The following is a 15,273-nucleotide window of genomic DNA, read 5'->3' as shown; positions in this document are numbered from 1 at the left end:
CCTTGTAGCCTCTTCATATATGAGAAACTAGATATTAAACTAGTGTTAAAAGGCGACCATTGAGTGAACGAAGTTGGACGACACATTGTCGAGAAGTTACAAAGGAGCAACTATCGTACCACATGGATGACACTATAAAATGAAAAAGGAAAGAAAATATATAATGAATCCTGTTTAGTGTCAGCCACCATTGAGAAGGAGCTACTGGTTGTAAGTTGTTCTAGGCAATTCAATCACAAAGTCTCGAAAGCTCTCATGATATATCCTGTATAGAAGACGCTAAACATGGGACGAGGAGTACTTCACTTTTTCTGCCTGGGAAACACACCTAGGCAATGAGATCCAATCTCCACCTCCGGGGTATCTCCATCGCCAGCCACAGCGTCTGATCTGAAGCCAACGCAGTCTATATGCAAGCCGATCGGCCGAGCAAAGGCAAGAATCTCCCGATAGAAAGATTATCGAGCTTTGGCAAGAGGGAGGAGTGAAGAGAAATCCATCACAGGGACAGAATCGAGCATCGAATAGAGAGAGAAATCCAACCTTCCAGCGCGCACACCACCTCCCCTCTTCCTCATCCCGTCCACAAAGATATGAGCTTGGGAGGAGCCCTCAAATTTAAATACGTGCTTCCCACCGGCATTTTATCGGTAAGGTGTAAAGAGCCATTTTGTGCTATGCTCGTCAAAGTGCCATTCGGGGGCATTTGCCGGAATGCCTCAAACAGGAATAAAATTTTCTTAAATAAAACCATCAAAGTAGCGATTGTGAGCAAATGTGAGTCATCAAACAACATAGTCTCACACCAACGCAAGGAAGTCTATTGGCACTCTCAAAAGATATTGCTGGTTTCAGCGAGGTTCGAACTCGCGACCAATTGCGTGATGCCTTTCGATCCTCCCGTCCATCGCCTGGCGTCTTCTCCCGGTTTAGTCGCGATTCGCAGGGGACGAGAGCAAGCATTTGTTTGATCGAATGCGGCAGAGGGATCTAATCTCATGGAACTCTCCTCTCGGGCTTCGCCCACACAAAGCTGGGGAGCTGTTCTATCGAATGCCAGAGCGGAACATCGTCTCGGCGACCACGATTCTCACAGCCTATTCCCAGATCCCAGGAGCACCAGCTTGAAGAAGCCGCGGAGTCCATTCCCGACCATGATCTTGTGCTGGACGATTGAATGACGCCAAGATAATGTGTGATGCTCTCCCGGTATGCCCAGAACGGGCATGTCACCGAAGCCAGGCTCCTCTTTTCCAGCATGCCCGAGCGGGACAGAGTCTCGTGGAACGCAATGCTCACGGCTTATCACAACTGTGTGCAAACCTCATCTTTGAGACGCTGCCAGATCGAGGAATGGTGACCTGGGCCGGTTCTTGCAGCCAACGCTCACAATGGCCGCTACCGCGAAGCCATCGAGTGTTTGGAGAGATGAAGCTGCTGGATATGGTGGACGAAGTGTGCTTCGTGTCGGCCTTGATCGCTTGCAGCCGTCGAGGAAAAACCGAGGATGGGCGATGCTGCCTCGTTTCGATGATCGGTGACTTTGTGCTGCGAGGGTCCAAGCAGCACTACAGCTGCATGGTGGACGCGCTCGCGCGATCCGGCAGGTTGCGAAACTCGGAGGAGCTCATCGCGACCATGCCTTTCGTCCCGCGTCCGTGAGGACGAGCTTCTTGCAAGCTTGCAAGCAAGCAAAGGCATGGATCGTGGAGCTGCTCAAGCGTCACGGTCGGTTCTCGAGATTGAGGCCGAGAGCTCAGTCGGGTGCGTTTACTTGGGCTGAATCGCTGGCGGAATTTTCTTCCCGTGCTCGATACATGTTTGCGAGGAGCACGTAAGAGGCCGAGTCCTGCGGATTCAAGCCGAGGATCGTCTTGGCAGCGTCGGCCCCAACGTGGAGATTGCTGTAACTCCTGCTAGCTCCTAGCAAGCACCTCCAGTCCGAGGCATCCGCCTTGAAAGGCATGGCTTTGATGAGATCTCTAGCCTCGCTTAAATGTCCGGATCGCGCAAGCACGTCTAGGACGCAGCAGTAGTGCTGCTTAGAGGGCTGGATTCCGAAATCCGCCATCATCGACTGGAAGTAACATCGCCCCAGGAAGACTTTCCCTGCGTGGCTGCAAGCTAGCAGGACGAGCACAAAGCAAATCTCGTCTGGTACTACATCGTCCAGTTTCATGGAGTCAAACACAAGGAGAGCTTCGTCTGATTGACCGTGGTGGAAGTGAGCAGTCAACACCGCCGTCCACGAAAGAACATTTCTCTCCCACATCTCGTCAAACATTTTCGTCGTTTCAAGAAGATGCCCGACTTGGGCATTTGCAGTGATCATGGTGTTCCAAGACAGCGACGTTTGATATGGTAGCTTCACAAACAAATATTCTGCATCATTCATATTACCGTGTTGTGCCGTTGCGGATAAAATTGAATTCCACGATATCATATCGTGTTCTGGCATTGAATCAAACACAACTCTTGCCTCGTCAAGATACAAGCATTGGGCATATGCTGATAGAATTGCGTTCCACGACACTAGATTTTTACTGCCCATCGCGTCGAAAATCTGCCTTGCTCGCTCGAGATTTCCGTTCTGAGCGTGTGCCGTGAGCATCGCATTGCACGCCGTGAGGCTGAGGTGCTCCATCCGATCAAATATCCCCTGGGCATCCTCCAAGCACCCATTGTGCGCGTAGGCCGAGAGCATGGCACTCAAGGAGATGTGATCCCACTGCCGCATCGACCGCTCGAAAAGATTCCTTGCCTGTTCCAAGCTTCCGTTCTGGGAATACGCCGCCAGCATCGCGGTTTCCGAGACGAGGTTTTGCTCGGGCAGAGCCTCGAAGAGATTTTGTGCCTCTTCGAGTCTTCCATAGTTGCCAAACTCGGTGATCATCGTGGTGGTGGACACCAAGTCCCATTCCGGCATAAAATCGAAGAAGAATCTCTCGGCATCTTGGGTGGAGCCGAGCTGGGTATGTGCGACGAGAATGGCCGTGTAGGAGATGAGATTCCGTTCCTCCATTTGAGAGAATACACGCATGGCGAGCTCAACATGCCCGTCCTGAGCATATGCTGTTAGCATGATGGTAGAGGAGAGGACATTGTGCTCTGGCTGGAAATCAAAGAGCTCCCTGCACTGGGCTAGATTCCCATTTTGGGAATATCCCGTTAGAAGTGAATTCCACGACACGAGGCTTCTCACTGGCATCTCTTCGAAGAGCAGAATGGAGGTTTGTAGATGCCCACTTTGGGCATATACTGTGAGCATGGCATTCCACGAGATAAGATTCTTCTCGGGCATTTGAGTAAACAGGAGCTGTGCTTCGTCGATATTCCGAGCCTGAGCATATGCGGAGAGCATCAAGTTCCAAGAGATGAGACTATGGAAAGGCATCTGGGAAGATAAGAAGCGGCTAGCGTGGTCGAGCTGCCCATTTCGTGTGTAGGAAATTAGCATCAAGTCCCAGGAGAAGAGATCCTTGGAATTTGGGGGAATGGAATCAAAGACTCCTCGAGCGCTTTCCCAGCTCCGGCATTTCCCGTATAGCTCGATGAGCTTGTTAAAAACGAAGACGTCTCTGGGATCGATCGAAGAATTTACGCGAGAATGGATAGCTCGAGCCCCTGGAAGGGTGTCGCAGGACTGGATTAGATCGAGGCAGTGAGTTCTAGGACGAACGCTTTGCGCTAGCGCCACATTCATATCAAAGAAGAGGCGGCGAGAATTAGGTCAGCATCTTTCAAAAGATTTACAATTTTTTTACTTCCCGGAGTGAATATGCCCTTATTCTATGGTCCCGTTTCTCAGCGATCGCCTATAGGGTATCTGATTCTCGGGATTGCCTGTCTGCGAGCGGTGAGCGCCCGGTGGTGGAGATAGCGAAGAATTTCTCTCCGCGATCCATTGCGCGTGACATAGGGTTTGCGCTGGGCGCGCGCGCTGTTGTAGGAATCGATCGAGGCGATAGGGTTTGGAGCGGCTCGGAGCTAGGGCTTCTTGATCCTCGCCCAGGATGTCATAGGGTTTAGGGTTTGCGAGCAATTGGAAGCGAAATCGGTGGATTGCTCTGGAAATTCTCGCGCTACGATGATGGACGATAGCTACAAGCATGCTGGTATGCGCCTCGTATTCTAGATCCAGTTTGTTCTGACTTTACACATCAATTTCTACAGTTCCACTGTCGCCGCAGTGGTTGTCTGCCAAGCATGGTGATACAAAGCTCCCCGCGGTAAGCTCTTTTGATTTTTTTGCCAGTAGAATTCACACACTATTTACTTGTTCTCAGGAACTTCCGTCCACTCCGAAAGGAGGTGACCCGGATTCCAAGCGTGGGGATGGGGACAAGAAGAAAGATTGGTGGCGAACTTTATCTCCTGGCATTGGAACGCCGGATCGTGAGCGCTGGCGGGAAGACGAACGGGAAACTGTAGGAACTCGCAGAGATCGCTGGGTGGAGCCTGTCAATCGTGATCGGGATGCTTATGACTCGAGACGAGATGGAAAGTGGAGCAACCGATGGGGTCCGGACGACAAAGAGAAGGAGTTTCGTCGAGAGAAGTGGCTGGCAGGTCGTTCGCCCGCGCCCTCTGCTCTACCAAAGTCTGCTCCAGGATTTGGTGCTGGCCGAGGCCGGGGAGTGGGGTCTGTTGGCTTTGCTGCTGGTCGTGGAAGAGCGAGTGGTACTACTCTTGGGTCTTACAGTGCTGCGTTGAGTGGAGGACACATTGGGGCTCCTCCACCAACCGTTGAGAAGCCAGGCAACTCTTTCAAGTATCCAAGAGCCAAGTTGCTGGATATATATCGGAAGTGTGGCGGAGCCTCTGGGTTTACCGAGAAGGAACTTAGCCCAGATGTGTCGGAGGTTTCTGAGTCTTCCCCAATGGATCCTTTGGCTTTTGTTACTCCAAATCCCGAGGAACAGGTTCGTTCAGCTAAGAATTTACGTTTCCTAACTTTTGTCTTGCTGTTTCAGCTTGTTTTGGAAAGCATTTGGAAGGGTAAAACTGTGAGCAGCATCAGTTCGAATGGTAGAAGTAAGAGGCTTTCTGAGGCTACGTCGAGAATGGATTCTGTTCTTCCAGGTAGGGTCACAAGTTTGCAAATACGAATTCTACAAAAAAAACTCGTTACAGATGAAGAGAAGCTGGTGGATGAGAAAATCGACACTATCGATACCTCTATTACTGAATATTCTTCGCCAACTGAGATCACCGATGAAGTGAAACACGTCGAGCCTCCTTTAGAAACTTTCGCTGAGGATATTAAATTACAGCAGGTTGATGTAGCGGAGAAGGAAAAGCAAGTTGTGCCGCCTGAGCCTGAGACGTTAAAACTTTTATATGTGGATCCGCAAGGAGATGTTCAAGGCCCTTTCTCAAGTGGTGACATCCTTCAGTGGTACGAGGCGGGTTATTTTGGGCCGGATCTACTCGTGCGAGACGCTTCTGCTCCAGAAGGCAGTCCTTTTATTCCTCTCGGGAGCGTCATGCCGCAACTTGTTCAAACTACCGAGCGAACAGCAGTTATCGAGACAGCAAGAGGTACTTCTCTATTTTCAGGATCTGGCTTCTCTGATATTAGGCCATTTTATCTAGCAGACGAGCGTAAAGACAATGCTGATAAACAAAAGACGATCGCTAGTCAGACGGAGGTTTCTGGGCAGCTATTATCTTCGTTTCTTCATCCTCAAGTGCCGGGTTCACTTCCAGACGACAGCATTGTCGCTGCTGGTCGAAAGGATGAACACCTTGTCCAGCCTTTTATGCAAATGGAGAAACCTCCACGGTCGTTTGTCCACGAGCTGGAAGAGCTTGAGCTCGCGCGTCAACAGCAAGCCCAAGCCCTCGCCAGGCAACAAGTACAGCATTCATCCCTCGACTTCCACATGCAACCCGGAGCTGTATCAGATCACTCTCCTCTTCACACCAAAAACTTACAGCGCTCTATGTCGGACTTTATTATGGACCCTCTTCGACGCGAGCAACTCCTAATGGAACAGCTTCCGTATCAGTACGAACAGCAACAAGTCCATCCCGGACTTTATGGCATCGAGAAGCAGATCATGCAACAACAGGAAGAGAGGCTGATAAACTCGCTGTCCGATCAGTATCTTCAGCTCATGCAGTCGAGACATCAACAAGATGTTCTTATGCACCTTTTGCAGCAGAAACAGCAAGAGCGTGAGCTCAGTAGACTCCTGAGTGCACCTCAAAACTTTCCGGAGAGGCGTATATCTGGAGTCTGGAAGGTTGACGATTCAGGATATCCGATGCGAGTTATGGATAACATGCACCAGCCTAGACTGCAGCATCAGTCCAGTTTGCCGGCATTATATGCTCGAGACGATCGTCTTCCTGGCCATGGTTTCGAAGAGCGCGATCGCCTTGAGCAGCTGGAACTCCAGACGCTTGCGGGGTTGCAGAGGGTCTCCAGCGAGAATTTTTTTCCGCAACCAAGGAATGAAGTTCATCAAGGTTTAACAAAGGAGGCACTTCAGGCTATCATATCAGGGGCAGGAAATCCATCCTCTCGGATACCGTCATGGGAAGAGCAGATGATGCAAGAGCAGTATTTGAAGAGCTTAGAGCGCAATCAGGCTTCTCTGGGTTTGGGAATAGCGGATCAGGTGGTACACAACCATAAGATGGATCGTCAGGGCTTGTCATCTCAGGAGTACATGCTTCAGCAACTAATGAGGAACCAGCAACTTCACGAAAGAAAAGTATCAATAGAACGTGAGCTGCAGCCATCACTCTGGAATAACACGGCAGAGCCTGAAAACTTCAAGTGGCGGGGTGGACTGCAGCACAATGGAGTGTTCAGTAACAACATCCCTGCTAGTATGCCAGACAGCTACTTGAAGCACTCAGCACCTCTGAATCAACAGGGAGTTGAAGTGCAAAAGGGGTTCCTATCTGGTAGTTTTCCTTCCTATGATGGCTTCGTGTCTGATGGTTTTCATGCGCCTGTTAGAGAGGTGGAGAACAGAAAGATGAAGCTAGCGACTCCCGTGGACTTGTCTAGCACGCAAGCTGGGAAGCTCGAGAACGGTATGCAAATGTCATCCACCAGACCTTTGCAAGCTGACGCCTCACAAAGCAGAGTTCACACAGGAATACAGGATTTCTTAACTAGTGAGAATTCAGCGCCAACGAATGTAAAACCTGAGTAAGTGTTCCTCTTTTTTAGTCCTAGCTGGTTTCTAACCGCTGCTTGTGGACAGTCTTGTAGATATTGTTTCGAACGGATTAGTTCCGAGCAACCAGCAAGGTAATCTCTCGGTTGAGGTGATTCTGTTTTCTTAAACTTGAGATGCAGGCTCTGTGATGCCCCTCGCTCCACAAAGTCTTCTCACGGCTGCTGATGTAAAGTCCTTTCGAAGCTGGTGTGAGACACAAATCAAGGAACTTACTGGCAGCAGTGGTACGTGCTTGGGCTTTCTGATACATGGAATCTGATCGCTTTCTTTCTTTGTGTGGTGGAAGATATGAGGCAGCTTGATTACTGTGTTTCGCTCCCGTCCGTGCTTGAGGCGGAGCGTTCCCTGACTCAGTATCTTGGAGAAAGCTCCGACGCCCAGGCTTTCAAAGGCGAATTCTTACGGTGTCGGGAGCTCATGACACCGCAGATGCTCCAAGTATTCAACAGCGGGCCTAAAAGCGATACCAAAGTCGAGGGAGGCAGTCAGACTGTTTCCAAGAAGAAAACAAAGAAAGGCAAGAAGATAGTGGACCCGTCTCTTCTGGGATTCAGCGTCGCGAGCAACCGAATGCTCATGGGAGAGATCCAGTACGTGGATGATATGTGAGCTTCGATCAAAGTAAGACTTTCATGCCCTTGTATGATTGTCTTCTAAGTGTGGATTTCTTAGAGTTCCTCTGTTGAGAGTCTAGCTAGGAGAAGCGCGAGGGACGATCTAACATGCATAAAGGTATGCTTTGCGTAAAGGCAAGTTATCATCTCTTTCGTTGTTTCAGGTCAAGTCAATGAGAAAATGGAGGAGGAGAACTCGTATGGACTCTCAAGCGTTTTTCTTTTCCGGTAATGTTGACTCGACTCTCTTCTGCGGAATTAACCATCGTGTGATCTTACAGTGGCTATCGTCGGAAAATCTCGCGGCACTGATAGAATAGATTGTTGAAATATACTAACGCTTTGCTTAAGGCTCAGTGATTTCTGGTTTAACTAAACTAAGGTTATCCAATGTTGTGCAAGTGATCTCGAACCCACCCGAAGATGATTGTGACGACTCACGACCACTCTCGCAACCAGTTTTTGCCACGATAGTAAAAAACTATGTCAACCCATGAGTTTTAAATAAGGGTAAAACGAAAAAATATCGATCCATTATCCATTAGCATACCTTTGAGGTGCCTTTTTTCCTAATTCCTTTAGCACCATACAAATGTGTCTTATAAAGTTTGTGGTAGAACTCGCCTGAAAGCAACTCTTGAAAACCAACCTCATTCTTGCATCTTGAAATGATGTTCTCACAGTAAAGTAGCTACTACTACAATGTATGACAAAGTTGATGAGTATCTATTGTCACTTTTGCTGAATCCGATGTGATAGATCACAGCAGCAACCCTGCTCTTGGCTTTGCCATGGATGATTCGGTAGCTGGATCCCCATGGAGAGCTCCACGCCAGAGTGCAGGATGCAAACTCATAGCACACTCCACGCTTGGTTGCAGCACGAGAGAAGAGCAAGTGTGCCAATCCTTTTTGCCCCACTTCCTTGACATACATGTCACATGTGTCATATTTACTGGGTTTTCATTCGGGAGTGGAATTAAGATTAGTACTCCCCCACTGGATTTTCTGTATCAAGGAGAAAGAGCCACTCGGAAAAGTAAATGGCTTGGCACATCACCAAGTGCTTAGCTCACTTGCGCTTTTGATCCACCAGCAGCGTTCGACAAATCCTTTCACCTTCCAAAGCAAAAATCCTCCTCGAGTTTAACCTCCAAGGATATTTCAAAATTCCCAGGATTAAACCTTCTAATCAAAATTTTCTCAAGTCAAAATCCTTTTATTAATAAAAACATAAGGTTAAACAAGCTTACAATTGTGAGAAAATTTGTCGATAGTGTGCAGTTTTTTTCCAGTGGTCCACAACTTCATCAAAGTTAAACTTCTGAATTTCAGGACTTTCAATTGAAATCCTTACGAGAGCATCAATTGTTTCAGTACTCATCTAATTTCTGTACTTGTTCTTGATCAAGTTTATTCTGCTAAAACCTCACTCGCAACTTGCAGTGCTAACACACTGCACCATCCCAATTTCACCAACTCGAAGCAAGTTTGGAAAGCTCTCTGCCCAACTTGCTTGACTATGTATGATGCTCCATATATCAATAAAATTTCGTCCTTTCCATTCCTCTGAGGCAAGCAGCTTCCAAGTTGAATACTCTTCCATGAAGGCTGAAGGATCCACACATAAATTGGCTCGATGTGCCATACAGTGAACACTGCTTAAGAAGGGATTAATCTCCTTTAGCCTGGTTGCTACCCCTGTCCTGCTACTAGCCATGACATTACATCCATCTGAACCAAAACCCATGAACCGCTGCATATCTAAGTTCCATTGCTTAAGCATATCACTAATGCAGTTAAAGATACTTGCTGCACCACTATCACCAATGTTGACAATCCCCAAGTAGCTCGTCTTCACACAACCACATTCGATGTAAGTCACGTAAAAGATCAAATGCTTCATAGTGCTAAAAATAAATCAAATCGTAAGAAAACTAATAAATCCAAATTAAGGAATACCTTATATTAGTCGATTCATCCACCATCAATCCAAAATAAGGACTTTCCCTGACTTTTTGTAAGATATTTTTAACCATAACCTGAAGTGAAACATGAACCATGTTAGAATCAATTAACATGGTCTCATAAACATACCTCGTTAATAGAAGTTATTAGTCGTGAACAACCTTTGTCATTGTCGTAATATCTTGGAATGTTCATCCCATTAAGTCGATGAAGTTCAATCAGCTTTGGAAAACGAGTGAATGGAGCAAATCCTTTTGCAATATAATAAGCAGAACGAAATAACACAAGCACCTCTTGTTCAGCATGGTGTAGATGTTTAGTTGTAACTTCTAAAATCGATTGCTGCTTCCCATGATGCACCTCCTCAGCAAATACAGACTCCTTGTGATCTTCAGAGCTAGCATGACTGCGTAAGGCACTTTTTCGAAAATTACTACTACCCTGTTTGCCAAAAATATTCTTAGTTCGTGGATTTGCCTTACAAATCTTGCAAAACATTGTGCCTTCAATTGCATCAAATTCTAACCAACAGTAGCTCTGCTTCCAATGCTCCTTAAAATGCCCTGATGTTGCATCATCATCTAGTTCCTCAATATCATTCTCAATCTCTGTTTGCACAGCAGCTTTCCAAAAATTTAGAGTTGATTGCCTCCCAGAAGCAAGATCAGTAGCTAAGGGACGCTTCTTTTTACCTAGAGGTAGTTTCGGCATTCTACCACGTTTACCTAAGTAGCACGCAACGTCTCACCGAGTGGGCTCTCGCTCCTGAAAATGACCTACCTACTCTGCTAACAGGTGGTATGTAGTATATTCTACTAGCATCTTTAACACTAAGTTAAATGTACTTATATTTCAATTAATTAATATGGATTAACAAAAAAATCCTTTTCTTATTAAAATACCCAAGATAAAATCCTCTTGATATCAAATAACCAAGGTTAAATCCTTATACATGATTTTTTTCCCGGGCCGTAGATCCTTCATAGTTTGATCTGCCCGGGAGTTTTTAAAAAGTTCCAGGTTTTTATATGGGAGAAGGAGGCATTTGTCGACCACTGTCCACCAGCCACTACTCGTGTTAGCTGTGAACTAAGAAAGCAATAATGCCCTTCCACATAATATTTCCTGAAAGCATGTCTTCCAAGGTTTAGGCTGTGCTCTTTGTTTATATTATGACTAGTAATTGCCCAGCCAATGCTAGGTAGTTGGCAAAGCCTCTCAAACTCACTAACATTTCTTCATGACAAAACTTGCTCACATCTCACAATTTCGTTGTTGATCCCTAGTTGCCTTCTTCACTCAAGCCATCTAAGAAACTTTTTTATTTTTCTGACAGAGCACATTGGATACTTCGTGAGACTTAGAAGAGGAGCCAGCAATCCATTGTTTTATCTTGACAATCCAAAATTTGGAGAAGATACTCCATGGGTTGCCATTCACTACCACATAATTCAGCTGTAACAACCATCAGGCTTGCAATTGCATAACCTAGAGAGAGACACCCTTTTGATAGCCTTTTTGACAAAGACTTCAAGACACAGCTTTAGAGGTATGTAATTGCACATTACTCTTATATGCTGTCAGCTTCTATGATTATCCATTTCTTCCACCTCTTCCAAGTTTGTGCTGGTATTTGTGAGTTCTAAGGGGGCTACAACCCTATGGTTGTTAATGTCGACTACTCCTATGAATCAGAAATGGAAAAGAGTTCACAAGCTAAGAAACATGACTTGGAATGGAAAAAAAACTATAATTGATTAAATCTTGATGTTCATTTTGGCTTCTAAAAACTACTAGAACCTTTAGAAAAACTTATTGTTTGCAAGTTTATTATAAGTTGTTGCAAATGTAATTATGGGTATCGAAAGTTATTTGTTGGCTAGTCCTTTCGGATATTCTTTCCTTATTGCCACAACAGCAAGAGGTTGATATTACTGGATCTCTTTTTAGTCTCCACCTAAGTTAATTGAGAAACTGATCTTTGTATGTGTACTTGATCAGATGAACATAAGGACGGAATTCCTAAATACTATTAGTTAAGCATACTTGACCTGATTAGAAAAATTCATTTATTGACTTGCACTTGCTAGTGTTAGGAACCCCCACAATATTGAGCTTGGTCCCTTAATATTTATTAGATGATAACGTACTATGTATACCAAACACCCTCGCTATCATACACTTTTATTAGTTTTATTTGGTCCTAAGTGTTATTTATGGAAAGTATTTAGATTTGCTAATTTAGCATATCTATAGAATGTAAAGATTGTTCTGAATACAATGGTGTTAGTCCCGTATCCACCATAGCGGGGGGTTGGTTCCAAATGTATAGTAGGGATAGGGATAGTGGGTAGGTCGGGTATGGTTGACCAACCTAAGGCATAGATTAGGTCTTGCTTACGTGCTTGTTTTTGTTCTGCATCTAGCTTAAGTCTAAACTCAAATTTCACACCATGCTAACTGGTGGAGTACCCATATTCTCGCATTAGGCCATTGATATACTGAAATAGCACTAAACTCTATTTGGCTTCGTTTTGCATGTTAGTTTTGGCATTGGGATGCTAAATGCTCTAGAACTATCCTAAGCCACTCTGTGCTTTTATCCCTTTGCTCCTTGGGCTGTTGCTCCGTGCTTCGATACCTTTGCTCCTTCGTTGCAAGCTTAGGAGTTTGGCTTTGTACCTTCATTCAATGGCCTGAAGCCCTGAAACTCAGGTTCCACTTCACTAGCATGTGGCACATGGCATATGATATGTGGCATATGGTGGGTTTAGATTCTACTTTGTGGTTATCCTATGGTAAATCACTATGAAAATCACATACATTACATAAATTGTGATGATTGTTCACTTCTCCATACTTATATTCCAAAAGTTAATGATGATTTCCTGGTTGTTTATACTTTTGGTTGTTTTTTAGAGCATTGGACTTCTATAAATCCAAAGTGACACATGTTGTAGAAAAATATAAGGTAAATTTGGGAGGCTCGGTAGAGGAAGGGATAAGTATCACCTCACTCCTCACTTGAAAAATGAAAAGCTGAACACTCTAAACCATGCAACACAATTATGGGTATATAAGACACAATTGTACAAATTGAACATAGACCTATGGACTTTGTCAACTTCCTATTTTATTCATTACTAGCATCTAAAGCTCATCTCTTTAGCCAACCTAAGTCTGATCTTCAATCTAATCCAGGTTATTAGATTGATCCATAGCCCACACCATCATGTTCAAGATGATCCTCACTGCCTCATGCCCAGCATGCTAGCATAACATAAAGCTAGAGAGACATATCTTGTGTGGCCAGCCCATCAAGACACCTTCTCCCAGCATTCTAGCTATTGACACCTATGTGGAGCTACTGGTCTAAAGTTTCTTCTTCCTAATTGTCACACTGAAACTGCAAGAAAAAGGAGTGTCAATACTTGACTTACTTTCTTGGTCTTGATATTGGAAGTTTTGGAGTAATTTTAGTGCTGGTCAATTCTAAAAGTAGAAGCATTGGGTTGTGATGCAATAGCTATAGAAGTGTCAATTCCAAATGATTGCAAGCAACCTATGCCAATTCTTAGTGCATTCATCCTTCATCACCACTGGGCAATACATGTTATTGGGAATGAATCTAGGGCAGTAGGCAGATTTCTCCTGTCCTGAGTGTAATATGATTGTCTCAAACTTCTGGACCAACACATGTCTTCTCTAATCCATGGCTTTCACCCACAACACCCAATGAGCTTCTTCTCTTTTAGCCAATATGCCTGTTATTGATTGGCCATCCAAACATCAACGTGATTTTTCCCACAACCAGCCTAGCTTCGAACCTCCAGCCCTTATAATTTTATTGTTGTAAATTTTATATATATATATATATATATATTTCTTATCAAAGCCCCATAGAAGCAGCAAACTTTCATGCTCCATACGTCCCAGCTCTTCTCAGGACTCCCCTATATCAAGGGGTGAATCTAAGCAGCAATTCCTATTGATTGGTTCTATATTGGCCAAAGCTATTTGAGATGATAATTTTAGTGGCCTTTTCTTTAATTTCTTTTTATTTAGTGTTTATTTATGGTAAGTTCTCATTCTTATTTTTCCTTGTAAAGTTGCATCTATTTTCTGAAAGTTTATAGATGAAGAACTAGGACAAATCAAGCAGTAGAAGAATGGATAAGTGGTCTAAATTTTGCAACTTAAATATAATTTGTATTAACATTAAACCTAGAGAGAAATTTAACCTAGATATACTAGGAATCCGCTACACCCTCATAATTCAAAAAACAAATCCTAAATTTTTACATTGTAGAAGATACTTTAAGTTTTCCATGAGTTTATTCTTCTTTAATAGTTATATTTTAATTATAATATTAAATAATAATTATAATTTTAAACATAAATAAAATAAAAATTATAAATTATAAATAATTTTAAAATTAAATTCTAAAAAGCTATAATATTATGAATATTCTATTTTAGTAATATTGTTATGCTGTTTCTTGCATTATAAAAATGCCTACAAACCTAAAATTGGAAGAATTGGCATATTAACTTATGAAATGATAAAAATTGTCAAAGCATTTCGTGATTTATTTGAAAATATTTCATATAAAGATTCTTATCCTTTAAAAGTTATGAAAATGATAAGGTAGTATCTACTGCTATAGGGCTTATGGATGTAAGAATAAAAGCTAAAGATGCTCAATGTTCTATCAAAGACACAACTGAATCAGTTTAGGTAGAGTTATAGCATTAGGATTTCATTATATGTTTGAATCAGTTTTGCCTTATATGGAAGAAAATAGATCAGATAAATTTGAGAAATAAACATCTAGGTATTTTATAGAGTATAAAATATTAGATAATAGGCACTTATTTCCTAATTTACCACTTCCTCCAAAAGACTTGCTTAGAATTTCACAATTATGTCTCCTTTGGAAAAGTACAATAAGTAGTCCTCCTATACTGTTTCAAGGAAATTTTCTAACATCTACAAATAAAAAGAATATATTATATTTAGATTCAACTTGCAATATTTTACTCTATTCTGATAATAAGAAGATATGGGATTCCAAAATTTCAAAAAATAAAGTTTATTTTTGTCTTTTAATACTTCAAATTGATGGTAATTTAGTTTTATATGATAAACTAGAAGCTTAATGGTCTAGTGGTATATATTGTGAAGACCAACCAAAATGTATATTATCTACATTTCTTACTATTTAAAATGATTGTAATTTAGTAATTTATACAGTGAAGTTTCCTAATAATGCTATATGGTCACTAAATAAATCTAATCATAAATTTTGTTAAAGAAACGATCTATAATCATAATTTCAAGTATTTAAATTAAAATAGTCATTTTATTTATTTTAAAATATGAATTTATTATTCTTTAAAATAGTAATTTTTATTATATATAAATATGTTCACTATGATACTATGTATCAAAGCGTAAGTGCCCCCTTCGGATGAGCCGGATCTCTGAGAGAT

The 15,273-nt window shown here is 43.2% G+C and overlaps 2 protein-coding genes across 8 annotated transcripts; one reads left to right on the top strand and one right to left on the bottom strand.

Moving 5' to 3' along the window:
* Window positions 1–1,756: 1,756 nt before the first annotated feature.
* Window positions 1,757–3,457, bottom strand: LOC112347894 (pentatricopeptide repeat-containing protein At4g02750-like). The gene has a single exon (XM_024679491.1). It carries the CDS (start codon window positions 3,455–3,457, stop codon window positions 1,757–1,759), a length of 1,701 nt encoding a protein of 566 aa, XP_024535259.1.
* Window positions 3,458–3,815: 358 nt separating this feature from the next.
* LOC9636930 (GRB10-interacting GYF protein 2) lies at window positions 3,816–8,214 on the top strand. 7 transcript variants are annotated; one of them, XM_024679577.1, is made up of 13 exons: window positions 3,823–4,115; window positions 4,174–4,229; window positions 4,287–4,922; window positions 4,974–5,082; window positions 5,134–5,541; window positions 5,596–7,050; window positions 7,114–7,168; window positions 7,224–7,270; window positions 7,319–7,423; window positions 7,486–7,820; window positions 7,872–7,931; window positions 7,978–8,041; window positions 8,095–8,214. In XM_024679577.1, the coding sequence occupies exons 1-10, from the start codon at window positions 4,088–4,090 to the stop codon at window positions 7,806–7,808; spliced, it is 3,222 nt and encodes a 1,073-aa protein (XP_024535345.1). In that variant the 5' UTR covers window positions 3,823–4,087; the 3' UTR covers window positions 7,809–7,820; window positions 7,872–7,931; window positions 7,978–8,041; window positions 8,095–8,214. The 7 variants fall into 7 exon arrangements, with proteins under 7 accessions (XP_024535346.1, XP_024535348.1, XP_024535349.1 ...); XM_024679575.1 differs by having other exon boundaries at window positions 5,596–7,168; XM_024679576.1 differs by having other exon boundaries at window positions 3,824–4,115; window positions 5,599–7,168.
* Window positions 8,215–15,273: the final 7,059 nt, after the last annotated feature.

Source organism: Selaginella moellendorffii, unplaced genomic scaffold (genome assembly GCF_000143415.4).
Source record: "Selaginella moellendorffii unplaced genomic scaffold, v1.0 SELMOscaffold_25, whole genome shotgun sequence".
Lineage (NCBI taxonomy): Eukaryota > Viridiplantae > Streptophyta > Lycopodiopsida > Selaginellales > Selaginellaceae > Selaginella > Selaginella moellendorffii.
Note: the sequence above shows the minus strand (reverse complement) of the source record. Positions and strands in the feature narration are given on the sequence as shown.

Coding starts and splice junctions, on each gene's coding strand:
- LOC112347894 (XM_024679491.1), bottom strand. CDS start 3,457: ATGCTAATTTCCTACACACGAAATGGGCAGCTCGACCACGCTAGCCGC.
- LOC9636930 (XM_024679575.1), top strand. CDS start 4,088: ATGATGGACGATAGCTACAAGCATGCTG. Junction 4,116..4,173: donor CGATAGCTACAAGCATGCTG/GTATGCGCCTCG, acceptor CAATTTCTACAG/TTCCACTGTCGCCGCAGTGG. Junction 7,169..7,223: donor CCAACGAATGTAAAACCTGA/GTAAGTGTTCCT, acceptor GCTTGTGGACAG/TCTTGTAGATATTGTTTCGA.